Raw genomic sequence first — 16,210 nt, 5'->3', positions numbered from 1 at the left:
AATGACTTTAAGTTGAGGCATCAAGGGCCAGTGGTTACCAATAAGTACATAAAAGACACTATCAGAGTCCTAAGATCATTAGTATTGGAATCAGTAAATTTTAAATCTCTCTGTGTCATGCCAGGCACAGTGGCACATGCCTATAATCCCAGCAACTCAGGAGACTCAGGCAGGAGGAGATCAAGCTGACAAGTTCAAGGTCAGCCTCAGCAACTTAGAGAAACAAGTACCTTATCAAGGCCTGTCTCAAAATAAAAAATAAAATAAAATAAAAAGGACTGGCAAAGAAGCTCAGTGGCAAAGTGCCCCTGAATTCAATCCCCAGTACAAAAAAATAATCTATCTGTGCCACTGACCAGGTCCATGAAGTATCTCTAGCAATAACTATACATGGAGTGTCAATCCATAATATATTCTTTTATCTCATATGGATCCCTAACTCAGCTTCCCCTTGTCTGATTCCCCAATATGTTCATGGTTTCATAACCACACATGAGGGAGGAATTCAGAGCAGAGAGAGGAGGCAGCCATACCTATCTGCAATTCAATGATCATATTTTTTTGCAAACTTTATGGCATATATGATCAGGTAGAAGGGCTCTTGCAAGTAGGGCCCTAAATTTTAAGTTTCTTTAGCTTAATGATGGGTCAGCTTCTGCATCAAGATTCTTTCATCTACATTTTCTCTCTCCTTTTAAAAAAAAACAAACAAAACTTTTCCTCTCTCTCTCTCTCTCTCTCTCTCTCTCTCTCTCTCTCTCTCTCTCCCCCCTTACCCTCTCCCAACTGAACTTTCCTATTCTTTCTACATACTTTTCAAAATGATTGTACTTAAGAAATGGAGAATACTTTAATAATTTTGTAAATTTGTTTATTAATAAAGTTCTGAATATTTAAAATATATAAGTGAAGATTCCATTAGGCTCTGTGTCTTTAAAGTCATCTGAAGGTATGACTAGGGGGCTAGTGAATCTGTTTCTGAGTTCACTCACATGGTTGGATGTCATCTTCAAATCCTACATGGGGCCTGCATAGCGCACTCATAACCCAGCAGCTCTTTGCCATCAGAGCAAGGGATCCAAGACAAAAAACAACCAAGACAGAAGCTGCAGTGTCATCTATAATCTGATCTTGGTGATGGTGTGCTATCATTTCTGATGTATTCTGTTGGCCACACAGACCTATGCTGCTGCAGTGTGGGAGGAGACTACAGAACACCTGGAGGTGGGGGGATTACTGGGCACCATCTTAGAGGCTACCTATCACAGTTGTATCAACAGTTAGACTGACCACTCTTGGGTCTTGGGTACTAATTCCCATGGAGTTAAAGACCCTTATAAGAGATGATGAGAATACACCATTACCTCTGAACATTTTGAAAGGAAAAGTCTATGGGCCACAGTCAAGGAAGGTAGAAAGGTGTTGATAATATAATCACTGGCTTCTCTTTTCCTATCTCAAACCAGAGAGCTATAAGGTCCAAGGTATTTTAGAGAAGCATGTTCTGTAGAGTAAGTGATATGAAGAAGTCTTAGATGTGAAGAAGCTTCAGGATGATAGAAACTAACACAAAGGGTGGGATTGCTGTGTTTGTGCGTGGATGCAGAAGGAGAGCAGGCTGGAAATTTGGACTGAGTTAGATGGATGCTAGGGCCAAGTGGGGAATTTTGGATTTTACTCAGTAGCACTTGGAGTCAGTGAAAGTTTGTGAGCAGAGAAGTGACAAAGAACAACTATTTTGTAAAAGTAACCTGCTGTCAGTACTTGGGATGGATTTGATTTGGGACACTGGACTCTAGAAGACAAAGTGAGGATGATCTCACTTTCCCATTTTTGTCAGAATGAAATGACTTTCAGAGGAACATCATCAGACTTTGCACTTATGAGCTGCTTTCTTCTCTTCTGGCTGCTTTTCCATGAACTATTTCCATTTTTTCTTCCTTAGTTTTCTCTTCCGTGATTTTTCTCATCTCTGATGCAAACCTGTTTATCAGAATCCCAGCAGGCAGCTCTAACTGGAGGCTCTACTGCCTTCTCCCCCTGTGAGGCAACAATTCTCACCCTTATTGACATCCACTTTGATTTTGTCAACACATCTTCTCCAAGAACCCACTTAGGTCCTCAGTTCTCTCACCTCTCTGTCCACACACCTCTGATTCCGTTTCCAAAAGGAACTCTCATGACACCACGCCACTTCTGTTTTCAGAATTCATAGTATCTCTGTTATGACACCTCTTCCTTCTCCACAACTCAGCTCAGAGCAATCACAGCACCTCTGTCAGCTGGGTACTCAGGACAGTGCCTCACACCTCCTTCTCACTGACTGGAAGCACTACACAGAAATAATAACGATCCTTATAGTCACAGCTTTCCCCAAACCTTTCCATCAGGCTTACTCTCTCACTCTGAGTCCTGCTTCAATAATTACATGCACAGTTCAGTGTCCAATGGCCCCTCTTGGGATAGATTTTTCAGTTGAGTCATATGCTACTTCTGTTTGTCCCATAATAAGAGCTATTGACTTCAGTACCATAAAAGGCTTTTATGACAGTAGAAAACACAGACAAATTAAAATGGAAGATGGGTTGGAATGGTCTTCTTCCTTGAAGTTCTCTCACCCTTATGAAGAATCTTCTCCTCTCTCATACACAAGTGATTAGGCCTTATGTGTGCCCCATCTATACTTTGTAACTACCAGATAATCCTACTTAAAAAAATACAATCAAGGGCTGGGATTGTAGCTCGGTGGTGGAGCGCTTGCCTAGCACATGGGAGGCACTGGGTTTGATCCCCAACACCACATAAAAATAAATAAAATAAGGGTATTGTGCCCATCTACAACTAAAAAAAAATTTAAAAAACACAATAATGTATCATATACTTAAGGATATGTAAGTTCACTTTTCTCATAAAGCAAAATGCCCCTGCCTATCTTCCAAGGACCTTCATAATTGAGGTACAGCTATTTGGATCAGCGATCATAAAACCAGCCCCAGTTCTCTCTTTTTCTTTTCTCCAGGCCCAACCTGTCCAGATACTTTAATGGCTCTGTGTTAGTCAGCTCTCCATCACTATAACAAAATGCCTGAGATAATAAGCAATTTAATAAGAGAAAAGTTTTATTTTGGCTCACTGTTTTGGAAGTTTTGATCCATGAGTGATTGGTCCTGTTGTTCTTGATCCAGAGTGAGGCAGCACCTCATGGTGGGAGCACACTGTGGAGCAAAACTACTCACCTCATGGCCTGGAAGCAAAAGAGAGGAACGGGAAGGGGCTTGAGTTTTACTGATCCCTTCAATGGCACATCCCCAGTGACCTAAAGACCTTCAACAAGGGCCACCTCCTAGAGGCTCCATGGCCTCCCTGTAGCACCTCCCCGAGGACCAAGTTTTTAACACACAGGCCTTTGGGGGACACTCAAGATCCAAACTATCACAGATTCCCAATGACAAACATTTGAATTACTTTTACTCTTGTTTTCCATTTTACTTTATATCACTGTCCAGGTGGTATTCAGTTTTCTTAACAATCTGTCTCTGAATATGTAAGACTTGAGGTAGGGACCAAGCTATATTACAGATTTATTGCTTACATTAATATATTCTTTGGCAACTACTTAAACTGCTGGCTTGATAGGCAAACCAATAGTTGCAAGGTCATTTTCTTTCCATTTCTTTTTTTTTCTTATACTTACTCCCAAATGCTAAGGCAGGAAAAAAAAATGTATCTCCTTTTTCTTCTCCTCTTTTTTCCATCTTTAAGTGGAGACATATGTAGGGCCTAATAATCATTCCTCTGCTCATCTTCCTCTTCAGATCTTACTCATACTCTTGATATCAGCCATTATGCCTCAGAAAACTCCGGTCTTACAGACTCCAACTTTACCTTAGCTCATGTGCTGAGTTCATCCATCTAGATGTTCCAACACTTGCCCCTAGTTGTTTTGTTAGGAATATTTTTTTTTTCTCCTCAAACCTTCTTTTTTGTTCTAGTTTTATAAGAGTTATTTTTATCATGAATGAGAAAATGCCCTTTTCTGTATATTAACATTTTTTAAAAATTCAGTTAGATTAAATTTAAATTTAAATTATTAAATAAAACAAAAAAGAGGTGATGGAACCCTTAAGAATTTGGGCCTAGTAGGAAGTGGTGAGTTCATTGAGACCATTGCCTTCTGGAGGGATTGCTGCTATTCTCATGGAGTAAGTTCTTGTGAAGGTGAGTTGTTATTAAAAAAAAAAAAGAAAGAAAGAAAGAAAGAAAGAAAGAAAAAAATGGCAAGACTGGCCCTTCCACTGTCTCTGGCTTACTGTGTCTCACCATGTCATCCCTTTGCACACAGTAAGTTCCCTTTCCATTTCTCCACCAGGTTTTGATATAGCTAAGGGAGCCCTCACTAGAGGAAGAACAGATGAATTGGCAATCTTGAAATTTAAGCCTAAATAAATCTCTTTCTAAAGTACTCAGCCTCACATTTGCAGGTAAATGGATGCAGTTGGAGAAGATAATACTAAGTGAAGTTAGCCAATCCCAAAAAAAACAAATGGTGAATGTTTTCTCTGATATAAGGTGACTGACTCATAGTTGGGTAGGGAGAGGGAGCATGGAGGAATTGACAAACTCTAGATAGGGCAAAGAGGGGGGAGGGGAAGGGAGGGGGCAGGGGGTTAGCAATGATGGAGGAATGTGATGGACATCATTATCCAAAGTACATGTATGAAGACATGTGTGAACATACTTTATATAAGTATATAAGTTGGTGTGAACATACTTTATATACAAACAGAGATATGAAAAATTGTGTTCTATATGTATAATAAGAATTGTGATGCATTCCACTATCATGTATTTAAAAAATAAGAGCAAATAAAAAAATAAAGTATCCAGTCTCAGGTATTTTGTTACAGTAACAGAAACCAGTCAATTACATGAGTTTGATTTCCTCTTCTAACTTCTTAACAATGGAACCTAAATGGTTGATGTTTAGTATTATCCTCTTTTTTAATTGCATAAAACTATAAATTATCCACTAATTACTATATCACACAGTGTATTTTCATATCCATTCAGTTTAAAATATTTTCTAATTTTTTTCCTGACTCTTCTTTAGCACAGATGCTATTTGAATGTATGCTTTTTAAATTTCCAAGTCTTTGGGATTTTCCAGATATTTTTCTGTTATTGGTCTCTAATTTAATTTTATTGTGTTAAGAGAATATTTTCTAGAATTTCAACATTTCTTGTTTATTGACTTTTTTTTTTTTTTTTGTACTGGAGATTGAACCCAGGGGCTCTTTACCACTCAGATATATTCCCATCCTTTTTAATTTTTTTTTTTATCTTGAGATAGTGTTTTGCAAAATTGCTAAAGTTCTCTCTAATTTGCCCAGACTGACCTCAAACTTGAGATCTTCCTGCCTCTCCTCCCGAGTTGCTGGGATTTTAGACTTACTGACTTTTCTATGATTCAGTATATGGCCTATGAAGTGGAATGTTCCATGTAACTTGAAAATAAAGTGTATTCTTCTGCTATTGGGTTGAATAATCTATAGATGTCAATTAGAACACATTGGTAGGTTGAAAGTGTTCAAATCTTCCATATCCTACCAGGTGTGGGGTGCACACCTATAATCGCAGCTTCTTGGGAGGCTGATATAGGAGGATTGCAAATTCAAGGCCAACCTTAGCAACTTAGCTAGGCTCTAGGCACCTTAGTGAAACCCTGTCTCCAAAAATTTTTTTAAAGATGGGGAGGGGAGGGATGTGTCTCAGTGGTAAAGCACTTTTTACTTCAATCCTCAGTACCAAAAACAAAAAAACAAAAAACTTTCATATCCTTACCAATTTTGTTTAATTTTTCTATTATTTATTGAGAGAATAATGCTAGAACATTAAAATATAGCTGTCAATTTTCTTACTTCTGCTTTCATTTTTATCACTTATGTGAGCTTTGAAGATTTTTTTATTAGGTATATACAAATTTAGAATTATTATATGTTCTGGATATGTTCTTTTTATCATAATGAACTGTCTTCTTCATCCATGTCCCAGTTCTGAAGTTCTATATTTCTGGCATTAATATAGCCACCAACATTCTCATGGTTAGCGTTATTTTCACATTCTTTACTTTTTACCTATCTTTGTCTTCATATTTAAAGTAGACAGGTAGACAACACATAGTTGACCATGTGTGTGTGCGTGCACACACGCATTCTGACCATCTTTGTCTTTTAATTAGAGTGTTTAGATTTTGCACATTCAATTCAATTAAGACTATGGTTATATTTAACTATACTGTCTTACAATTTCTCCCAAATGTTTTCCCTTTTTTACTTATTTACTTTTGCTTAAATATTATTCCATTTTATTTTCTCCATTGGAATTTTAGTTACAACTTTTTTAATAGTTGTTGTGATATTAAAATATTCATCTTTAATAATACATTCTACCTTAAAATAACGGTGTGCCACTTTACATACTTGATGTTCTTACAACATTGTCCTTCCATTTCCTCCTTATTCTTTGTGCCTTGTCATACATTTTACCTCTATATATGTTATAAAGCAAAAATTGCAGTATTATAATTTTTAATTTATTTTTCAAATTTTTTAAACAAAATCTCTGTTCACGTCAGATACTTTTCATCATGATCAGAACTATTCTCAAATCTTTGATTGCAAATTCTCCTCATTATAATAGAAGCTCTCCTTCATGAAGTAACTATAGCAGGTGGAAATCAGAATGAATGAGGGCACTTTTTTATTTCATTTCTTGTCTCTTTGTTTATCATACAAAAAACCTTCTCCATGGGACATCACCATAGTTATGCTCTAGCCATGGGAAAGAAGTTCAGGGGCTGCATGAGTACAACCAAGATCTGCCTGAAATCCTGATCCAGACTGACCAAATCTCTTCCCTTGGAGCCTGCAATTTTCAAACTATAGCCAAACAAATCTTCATCCAAGTAAAATTTCCCCCAATCCACTTTCTCCACCTTACCCTATCCTGTAGTTAGGGAATAACCCAAAGCTAAATCAGTATTCTCAGACCCTTCTACTCAGGTGAGGTTAGATCTTCAGTAACTACTACATCCATAACCCAACTTGAAACCACACCTTCATAAAATATTCGTCATAGGTGACCTGGTCGAAGAATTCCAGCAAGAAGACTCAAAGTATCTCAGTTATGAAACAGTGAAAAATTTATTGGTCTTAGGGTGTTTTTAGGAAGCAGGCATTGGAAGGTTTTTCAAAGGAGTCCAGAAGACATGAAGCCCACTGAAGGGATAATCTCCATGCCAGTGCTACAAAAATATCAATACTTATTCATTACATTCCATTTTTTGGGAACTGTATCAAGGGCTGAGGACGTTAAGGTTGCAAATAAGGACTTGAAGGGCTAGCAAGAAAGTTAGTCAGTGGGATAGAAAGCACAGGAATTGAAAAGGAAAGCTGAGACTAGCATCCATAGGACAGCTAGAATTCAGATCTCTCCGAAGTCCTCTTCTTTTCAGGAATTTTGTCACCTGCAGCAAGACACACACAGTTACTGGCATCCTTGGATTCAGGACTCTAAACTCAGACCCAATTTCCTCATTCCCCTCACACATAATCCCCCCAACCCATTTTTCTGCCCTGTTCAGGTCCCAGGGAGAAGGCAGTCATCCCTGAACATGCCCTGGTCCTCTAGATGAACAGCAGTTAGGAGTCAAGGTGTACTCTTAGGTGACTGAATTTCATATCTAAGACCCAGCTGAGTGTGGAGGCATCCCACATGCCTCAAGTCACCAAAATATCCCAAGAAAGAGAAGGGTCACATTATTGAGGCCAGAGAAGCTCAACTCTGAAATAATGGTAATGAAGGAAGATTCATTGCTCACAATGTGTAAAACTGCTCTTTGTAAGGATTTCAAAACCAAAATACATTTGCCCATATGACCTTGTAGAACATCTGAAACTATATTTCCTCTTTCCTGAAATTCTTTACTTCGTTGATAACCTTCTCTTCATTCTTCTGCCTCTATTTTTTCCCATTTTCTTCAAATATTTTTCTTTTGATATTTTGTGAATCATGCATTTTTACACTAATTTTGATTTTAAGATATTTCCTTAAAATAAGAATATACATTTCAAGCCAGGTGTGGTGGCTCACGCCTGTAATCCTAGTGGCTTGGGTGGCTGATGCAGAAAGATTGCAAGTTCAAGGACAGCCTCCACAACTCAGTAAGGCTCTAAGAAACTTAGTGAGACCCTGTCTCAAAATAAAAAACAAAAAGGTATGGGGATGTGGATCAGTGGTTAAGCACTCCTGGGTTAAGTCTCTAGTACCAAAATAAGAAAGAAAGAAAAAAAAAAGCAAATAAATTTTAAAAATTCATGTACACCAAATACCACTTTATCAGATATATACAATAAAATAAACCTCATGAAATCCATTTGAGAATTTATCTACATGGTTGAGGAAAGAGGTTAGATATGGGAGTAAAGACTGAAGATAAAAGTGAACAAATTAACAAAGAGATGGAACTCGGAGGTATCCATGATGATGGTATACATGAACTGAGTAATGTAATTGACTTAACCCTTTGCACCTGAGATCCAGCATGAATGATACCAATGGTGATAATAGTGATGAATTAGACATAGTCATTATCATGGAAAGATCACTATCTAATGGGAAGAAAATCACAAAAACACAAATATAGGAAACATGGCAAGTTGTTAGATAGATAGATAGATAGATAAAAAACCATGAAATCCCAGAAGGAGCATTTTGTGTGAGCTTTGCCATTTGGTGAGTCCAAACAGAGACAGCAAATAGTTTATTGGGAACCTGTCACACCACATTGTAATTATGCATAGAAATATGGGTCTGGTTCTAATATGGGTTTGTGGAGTGTTGGTCTTTTTCTTCATAAAATGGGGAATATAGGACAGTGTTTAAGGAAACAGTTTTGGATCCAGACTTCCTGGATTTGAATGGCAGATTCACTACTTCCTAGCCAAGTGACCTTGATCAAGGTCAAGGTCACTTAATACCTCTGTGTACATAAGATACAAGTATCTCTCATGAGTAAAATGATAACAATAGTAGTGCCAGACTAGAATATTTGCAAGAATAAAGTGAGCTAAGTAATAAATGCTCAGAATAATGCCTAAGCATATTAAGTACCCCATAAATAATCATGGGGTACTTAATATGTTTAAGTGTTGTCACTGTTGTTCATCTCTGTGCTTTAACCCATTAGAAGATCAATGTACATTTAATCATATTAAATTATTCCCCTTTTCTTTATATACAACAGGTACTTGGATCCTTCCTTTTTTCTCTGAATGCATCCTATGAGTCCCCACCACCATAGTCACTCACAGGGGTCCCTGGGCCCGAGGGTCACGACTGGAACGCAGAGCCCTTGTGATGAGCACCGTGCCTGTAATGATGCCCACCAGGCCCACTACCAGGCCCAGGGCACAAACCACAGTCTCTGTTGCCTCTGTCACTTGGACCGGCTCCTGGGCCTCTGGGAAAAAAAATGAAGAGATAAGTCAGAAGGTGTGGTGAAGTTTAGGGCTGGCTTGGGGTGTGTGGAGACTGAAGGTTACAGACCGTTTGATGGAACGTTAGGATAGGAGACTGGGGAAGCTGGAGCAGAGAGCACCAGGTCCTGGGGGAGAGGGTGCATGGAGGGTGAGGAGGGGAAAGAGGCTCCGTACCCCAGTGGTTGAGGCTCGGCTCCTGCAGGCCCCAGTGCTCCACCTTGCAGTCATAGACGTCCTCAGCTGAGGGCACGAAGGTCAGGTAGTGGAACTTGTGGAAATTATAGTCTGTTCTGGGCAGGAAGACAGACTCAGAAACACCCTCGGTGACAGGCTGCCCGTTGTGCAGCCACGTGACATTGAGCACTGGAGGGAAGAATCTGTCCACGTGGCAGATGAGGGTGTTGGGCTGGCCCAGCTCCACAGGCTCCTTGGGAAACACGGTCACCTCGGGAGGCTCTGGGAGGAGACAGAACCTGGTGAGTGCCCTGTTCTGGGATGAACTACGAAGACTACCCCTGGGGGTGACATCTACCTCAGGCTCAGACTTTGTGACATCTCTGGGCTCCTGAATCAGAGCCAGGAGTCTCATTGGCCAGCCTCACTCAGCGGACCTTCCTGTGCAGTGGGAAGGGGCGAGGCAGCCCTCGACTATGCTGGAATGAGCCCACAGCCACGGGGAAGAGGGTCCCTCAGTTGTGGGCATCAAGTCTCCCATTCTGTGTGACAGAGGGGCCTCCCATCCCATCCCAGTTGATTGGAGAAGCAAAGACAGGCAGTACCGTTGGAGTCCTGGGTGTGATTGGAGCGCTCTGTCAGGATATCCAGGTTTGACTTTACTATAGCAATGTTAGTCAGCCCGCCCTGAAAATCAAAGGAAAGGCCTCGGCCAAATTCAGACAGTTGCCAGATGGTCTCCTTCTTGTCCCGATCCACGTAGAACATCTCATCCTCATCAAACTCAAACATAAACTCCCCAGATGGTGCATTGGTCTGGGCAAACATGGCAAAGCTTGTTACATGGTCCACTGTATAAAGAAAATAGAGAAAACCATGACAAAAGCAAGAATGAATATGTGAGTGGTGGACAAGCAAGAATGAAAAGATTTCTTAATATAAAAATAAAGAAAGAGGTCAAAGGAAAGATACATGGGGAAAGAAGCAGTAACATAAAAAAAGCAATGGTGCAGAGCAGTTACAAAAGGATCTGAGAGAGGAACAAAATTAGGAGAGGATCATTGAGAAGTCTAGGTGCCTCCTGATCCATTGAAAGCCTGAGTATCATGGTCTTACAGAAATATCCGCAATAACAGTGACAAATAACATTTAGTGAGCACTTACTAAGTGCCAGGCATTGTTCTAAATACTTATTTTACTATTTATCACAATAACTCTATGAATCAAATATACAAAGTATGCTTTACAAATAAGGAAAGGCAGAGAAGTTAAGTAACTTAAGGTCACACAGCTATGTGTAGCTAGTAGAAAAATTCTTCCCAATAAGTTCTCAATTCTTCTAGGACCATAGATGTAAAAGTGTTTTTAGAGTCATGGAGGTGGACGAGTAGGAATACTATGTGTCTCCTTACAGAACACAGAGAAATAGCATAAAGTTGAGAGAGAAAAGAAATTGTCCCTCACATTTTAGTGCTGTTTAGAGTCCTTAAGTTTCTGTTTTTAACAGGTTCAAATATATTTCCTGTTCATAAATAGCATTGTATAGCTTTGTTCATAATATTTTTCCTTATGAATCCATTTAATCTATTTATAATATAAGTCACTCTTCTTCAGTCTTTCAAATTTGTTCATAATATTTTTTCATTTTAGGCATATTAAATCCAAAGGTTTAGTGCAGTTTTTCTGGCATGAGGTTCAAACTTTCTTTTTTAATTTTTGTTTTTATTTTTGTTTTCAATGGGCCTACAAGTGTTGCTGAGTTTGATAGAACAATGGGATTTATTTTTTGTTTGTTTCTTAGTCTTTATTAGTTTATAAGAAATAGCAAAAGACAAGAAACTATCATCATTAAATGAAGCAATGAATATCTGAGTTTCTGGGCTTCAAATGACAGAGCAAGGGTGAAAAGGCCTTCAGGGCTTATCTGATCCAACCTCCTAAATCACAAATTTCCCTGAGTTTGCAATCTCAAGGCAAGGGGGAAACCCGGGGATTCCCGTCTATGCTTGGACACTTACAGTGAGAACACTGTTTCACAAGCATTGTTACGTTCCTTCTCAGTTGAGAAGAATCATCATCAGAAAAGAAGGCAAAACAAAAAGAAACCTAACCCTCCAAGATAAAGAAGAGATGGGGGCTGGGTATGTAGTTCAATAGAGTTTGCCCAGTATGTTCAAGGGCCTGGGTTCAATCCTCGGAGGGAAAAACAAACAAACAAAACAGTGTGATGATAAAGAAATATTAAATTGATAACTGTGATTACCATTAAGAGATTATATTCTACAAGAATTGGTAAGTGAGATGGGAAGTAGAAAGTACTCTTATTCTTAGGCTCATCAATGCAACCATCTTTCTTTCTTTTATTTTATTGTTTTTAAAAATTATTTTCAACTAACAAATAAAAATTGTCTATGTTGTGTACAACGTGTTGTTTTGAAACATATTCATTGTGAAATGGCAGACAAGCTAATTAGCGTAAATATTACCTCATATGCTTGTCCTTTTGTTTATGTATGAGAGCACTTAAAATCCACTCTCTTGGCATAAAATTGTCTAATGCAGAGTACAATCATCAGATTCGGGTCTGGATTTATTAATTCCAATTACTATCCTGTAATCTCTTAGACTAATTCCTCCTCTAAAACTAAAATTTTGTGTCCTTTGATGAACACATCCCAAATCCAGTGCAATCTTAAGTCCACCAGTTTAAAAGGTAGTAAAGGAAGACTTTTGAAGTGGGAGAAGACTTTGAGTCTAGTGTGGGGCATATTGCATTTAGATTATCTAACAGTTATCTAAGTAGAAATGATAAATGGACAGTCATACATGATGGTTGACTTCAGGGGATAGGTTTGGGCCAGAGGACTGAAGGGTTAGATGAGATTTTCCATGCAAAGTGCATAAAATGTGGATATCTAAGGGAATGCATCTGGTAACATGATAGTTAAGAAGCTCATTTAAGGAGGAAAAGGAAGTTCCAGAGAAACAGGAGAAAAATTAAGATGGAGTATATTAAAGGAGGATCTAAAGAAAAGTTCCAGTAACAAATAAAAAAAAATGGATTGCAGTGAAAATGTTATCAAGAACTCGAGTCAGAGAGACATTGAAAAGTATCCTCTGGATTTGGGCTTACGTAGAGGTTACTGACAGTCAAGTTGAGAGCATCCTCAGGATGTATTGGAAACAAGTCAAAAGCTCAGCTAGGTGAGGACACAGAGTGTCTCTAGGTAGAGTACTGAGTGAAGGCAAGGTTGTTTTTTATTTGTTGGTTTATATTTGTGTTTCTAAAGTAAAGAACAAATGTACATGTTGAGAGAGAAGGAACCAGTGGGAGGGAAGCAATAATGACAGCGCTAAGTTAGTTATTTCCATCGAGAAGCCTAAAATGTCTTCATATCTGTGTGAAGATATATCATGGCACTTACTATAACACAACACTGAAAATAACCCAAGTGACCACCAACAGGGCAACAGATACTTCTGTTTCTGCACAGTCTCACCTCCTCTTCACTTCTATCCACCTCTGGACACCTTTGCCCTAAAATTAAACTGAAGGCTAGGACGTATCTGGTTTTTTTTTTTAGTTGTAGTCAGACACAATACCTTTATTTTACTTATTTTTTTATGTGATGCTGAGGATTGAACCCAGGGCCTTGCACATGCAAGGCGAGTGTTCTACCGCTGAGCCACAACCCCTGTTGTGGGGGCACATCTTTTAGGTGATGAATTTGAATCCACATCACTACATTTTTGGATGACAATTTTATGCACAGGCTTGATGCTCCCTGGTGTCAGCAGCAGGAAGACGACCATCTTAACTTGTTATCCCTGACTAGGTCCTGCATGGTCTAGCCATCCAAGGTCGAGACCTCTCAATGTAGCAATGGTCTTCAGGTCACTAGGGACCTGAATCACAAGGTTAATAAAAACATGAGCCACTAGTGTCTTGGAAGAAGGCAGAACCGCCCTCAAAGATCTTGGAAGAGTCCAAAGATCCTGAGAGAGAGGGACGAACACAGGAATACTCTAAGCAATTTATCTCCCAAGTTCCAACACACAGGGCCCATAACTCTGGGACACACAAAGCAGAAATTGAGCATTCAGGAAAGACAAGAGGAGTGCAGGATCCCAGTAGGGTTTAGTTAGAAAGTCACTGTGTGCAGAAGTCTGAGAAATGCAGAGTACAATCATCAGATTTGGGTCTGGATTTAAACCTTGGCTCTTTGGCTCGGTATACATAACCTTGGAAAATGTATCAATCTTTTGGAGCTTTGCTTTTTTTTTTTTCATCTCCAAAATGGAGAAAATAATATCTTGGTCAAAGGTTCTTGTGTCACGTAAAGAAGGGGAAAGAAATCACCTAGGTGTCTAGTAAGTTGTGGTGCTATTGCTATTACGATAATTGGAGCAAGAGGGAAAGAAGGCAAACTTCCCATGAGTGGGGGAAGACAGAAAAGGAACATAGAGGAAAATAGACAATAAGTTCCTAAAATCTCTAATTCCTAAAGCCATTAGCTGGCTGCCTGTCCCCCTCTCATACTGACATCCCCCGCCCACACACGCACCCTTTTGGGTCCTCCTGAGCACTCACCCTCTATGGCCCCAGCTCCTTGAAGACTCAGCAGGAAAGCCAGGGAGAGGGCTCTCAGGATCACGGTTCCAGTCTGGAACATTTTCTTTTTAGAGCACGCCTTGTGGGGTCCCCAGGTGACAAGAATGAGCACAGGAACAGTGCTGAGGAACTGAGGCAGAACGGAGACAGACAAGAGCTCTGAAACTGTGGGCTTCTATAGACTGAAATTGTGAGAAGGGGTGGAGAGGGATGAGCACAGCCGGGCTTAACCAATCAGAGACCTGGTAGAGCTGACTCTCCCTGTTGCCAGGTAAAGAGAGACTGCAAGGGGCTCAGGAGGAGGTGGAGGACTTCCAGGAGCCAGCAAGATTGAGGGAGCACCAATTCGGAGTTGATTTTCAGAGTTAGGCTTGAAAAGATAAATTGTACATTCTTCTGGCAGCAAATGTTTTATATTATGTTGTTGAACAATAAGATTAGTCTCCCTGCATTCTCCTACCCAAACCCCACCCCAAATATTCAGATTATCTTTGATGTTTTGTCCACTCTTTTTTTCTAAATGATTTTTAAAGCTATTTCAATCAAGCTTACAAAAATATTTTCCCGTTCCTTGGGAATAAATACACTATCAATAAAACATAGTCTCAGACTCATCTGTCTGAGATATTTTTCCTTCTAATTTTTATGTAGAAGTTTTATAGTTTCTATTTATAAGTTTTAATTGATGTAAATGAAGTTGATCTTTAAATATTTTCCATTCTTGGTTACCTAAAATCTCTAATTCCTAAAGCCATTGTCATTTTTTATTACCCATGTTTCTTTTATTTTTTTTTTCCTGAAATGCCTTTTCCTCTTTAAATTACTATTTTTATACCCTTTTTCTATAATATCCAACACACATTACACATGGCAATGATGGACATCCTCACTTTGATCTTCTTTGATTTTTTTCCTTATTTCTGTTTTTCTTTCAGGAGGAGCCTGCTGGGCTGCCCAAGCTGCCTTAACTCTTGGGCTCAAGCAACCCTCCTGCCTTCCAAGTATCTGGGACAACAGGCTGATCTTGTTTTAAAGGGATTTCTTTAATGCTTTTATATTATAGGTATTGTTCATTTTTTGTTTTATATTTTATTTACCATATTTTAAAAATTGCTTTTCAAGTCTTAGAGATTTTTATTTCAAACTATTTATTTGGTATTTTTAGGTAAAATTACAATCAGTTAATATCTAATGTAAATGAAGTATATCAATATTTTTCTTGTTTTGTGATAGCCTTGTCTTGCATAAGTAATAGTTATTAACAGATTTATTACAGGGAGACAATATTTTTAGTCTTTACAACTATCTTATTTAATCCTCACATCAAACTTGCATTATTTGTGTTCATTCTAAAAGTAAATTACCTGAAATATTGAGGATTTAAGTATTTGTCTAATCATCTAAGCAGGCAAGTGACAAATAGGGGTCAACCAAGACACTTTTATTAAAAAATATGAACTTTTATTCCACACGTCTATACTGAATCCTCCTTCTAAAGACTCCTTAATAATTATATGGCATAATAATTATAATTATTTATAACAATTGTATGTAAATATTATTTATAATTATAATATTATATCTACTTCTCTTGCATTTTACATGCTAGCATTTATATAATATTTTAATATCTATATTTTCAAATGATGCCAGTTTGACATTTTACTAGAGACTGTGGTCCAACAGAATCAATTCATAAATTTGTAGATTAGGGAGTAATGGTCTTTGAAGGTTGTAAAATCATTCATAATAAAAACAAGAGAATCTGATATTTTGGAGCGGGTAGGATTTGTGAAAATTTTTTATCATTTTATTCTTCATCTACTGGTTTATTTATATTCACTAGAGACTTTAGCTTTCCAAAGCAATGGCAGTTCTATTCATA

General features: G+C 38.4%; 1 protein-coding gene across 1 annotated transcript; it reads right to left on the bottom strand.

The window, feature by feature from the left end:
* Positions 1-7,179: 7,179 nt before the first annotated feature.
* LOC124106762 (HLA class II histocompatibility antigen, DP alpha 1 chain) lies at positions 7,180-14,504 on the bottom strand. The gene is made up of 5 exons (XM_046464545.2): positions 14,305-14,504; positions 10,319-10,564; positions 9,714-9,995; positions 9,370-9,520; positions 7,180-7,525 (listed from the first exon to the last, which is right to left on the bottom strand). The coding sequence occupies exons 1-5, from the start codon at positions 14,384-14,386 to the stop codon at positions 7,522-7,524; spliced, it is 765 nt and encodes a 254-aa protein (XP_046320501.1). The 5' UTR covers positions 14,387-14,504; the 3' UTR covers positions 7,180-7,521.
* Positions 14,505-16,210: the final 1,706 nt, after the last annotated feature.

The sequence above is a fragment of the Marmota monax genome, unplaced genomic scaffold (genome assembly GCF_021218885.2).
Source record: "Marmota monax isolate L192 unplaced genomic scaffold, Marmota_monax_Labrador192_F-V1.1 WCK01_AAM20220418_F8-fsc00211, whole genome shotgun sequence".
Taxonomy (NCBI): domain Eukaryota; kingdom Metazoa; phylum Chordata; class Mammalia; order Rodentia; family Sciuridae; genus Marmota; species Marmota monax.
The sequence above is the reverse complement of the archived record's forward strand: the minus strand, read 5'-3'. Positions and strand labels throughout refer to the sequence as shown.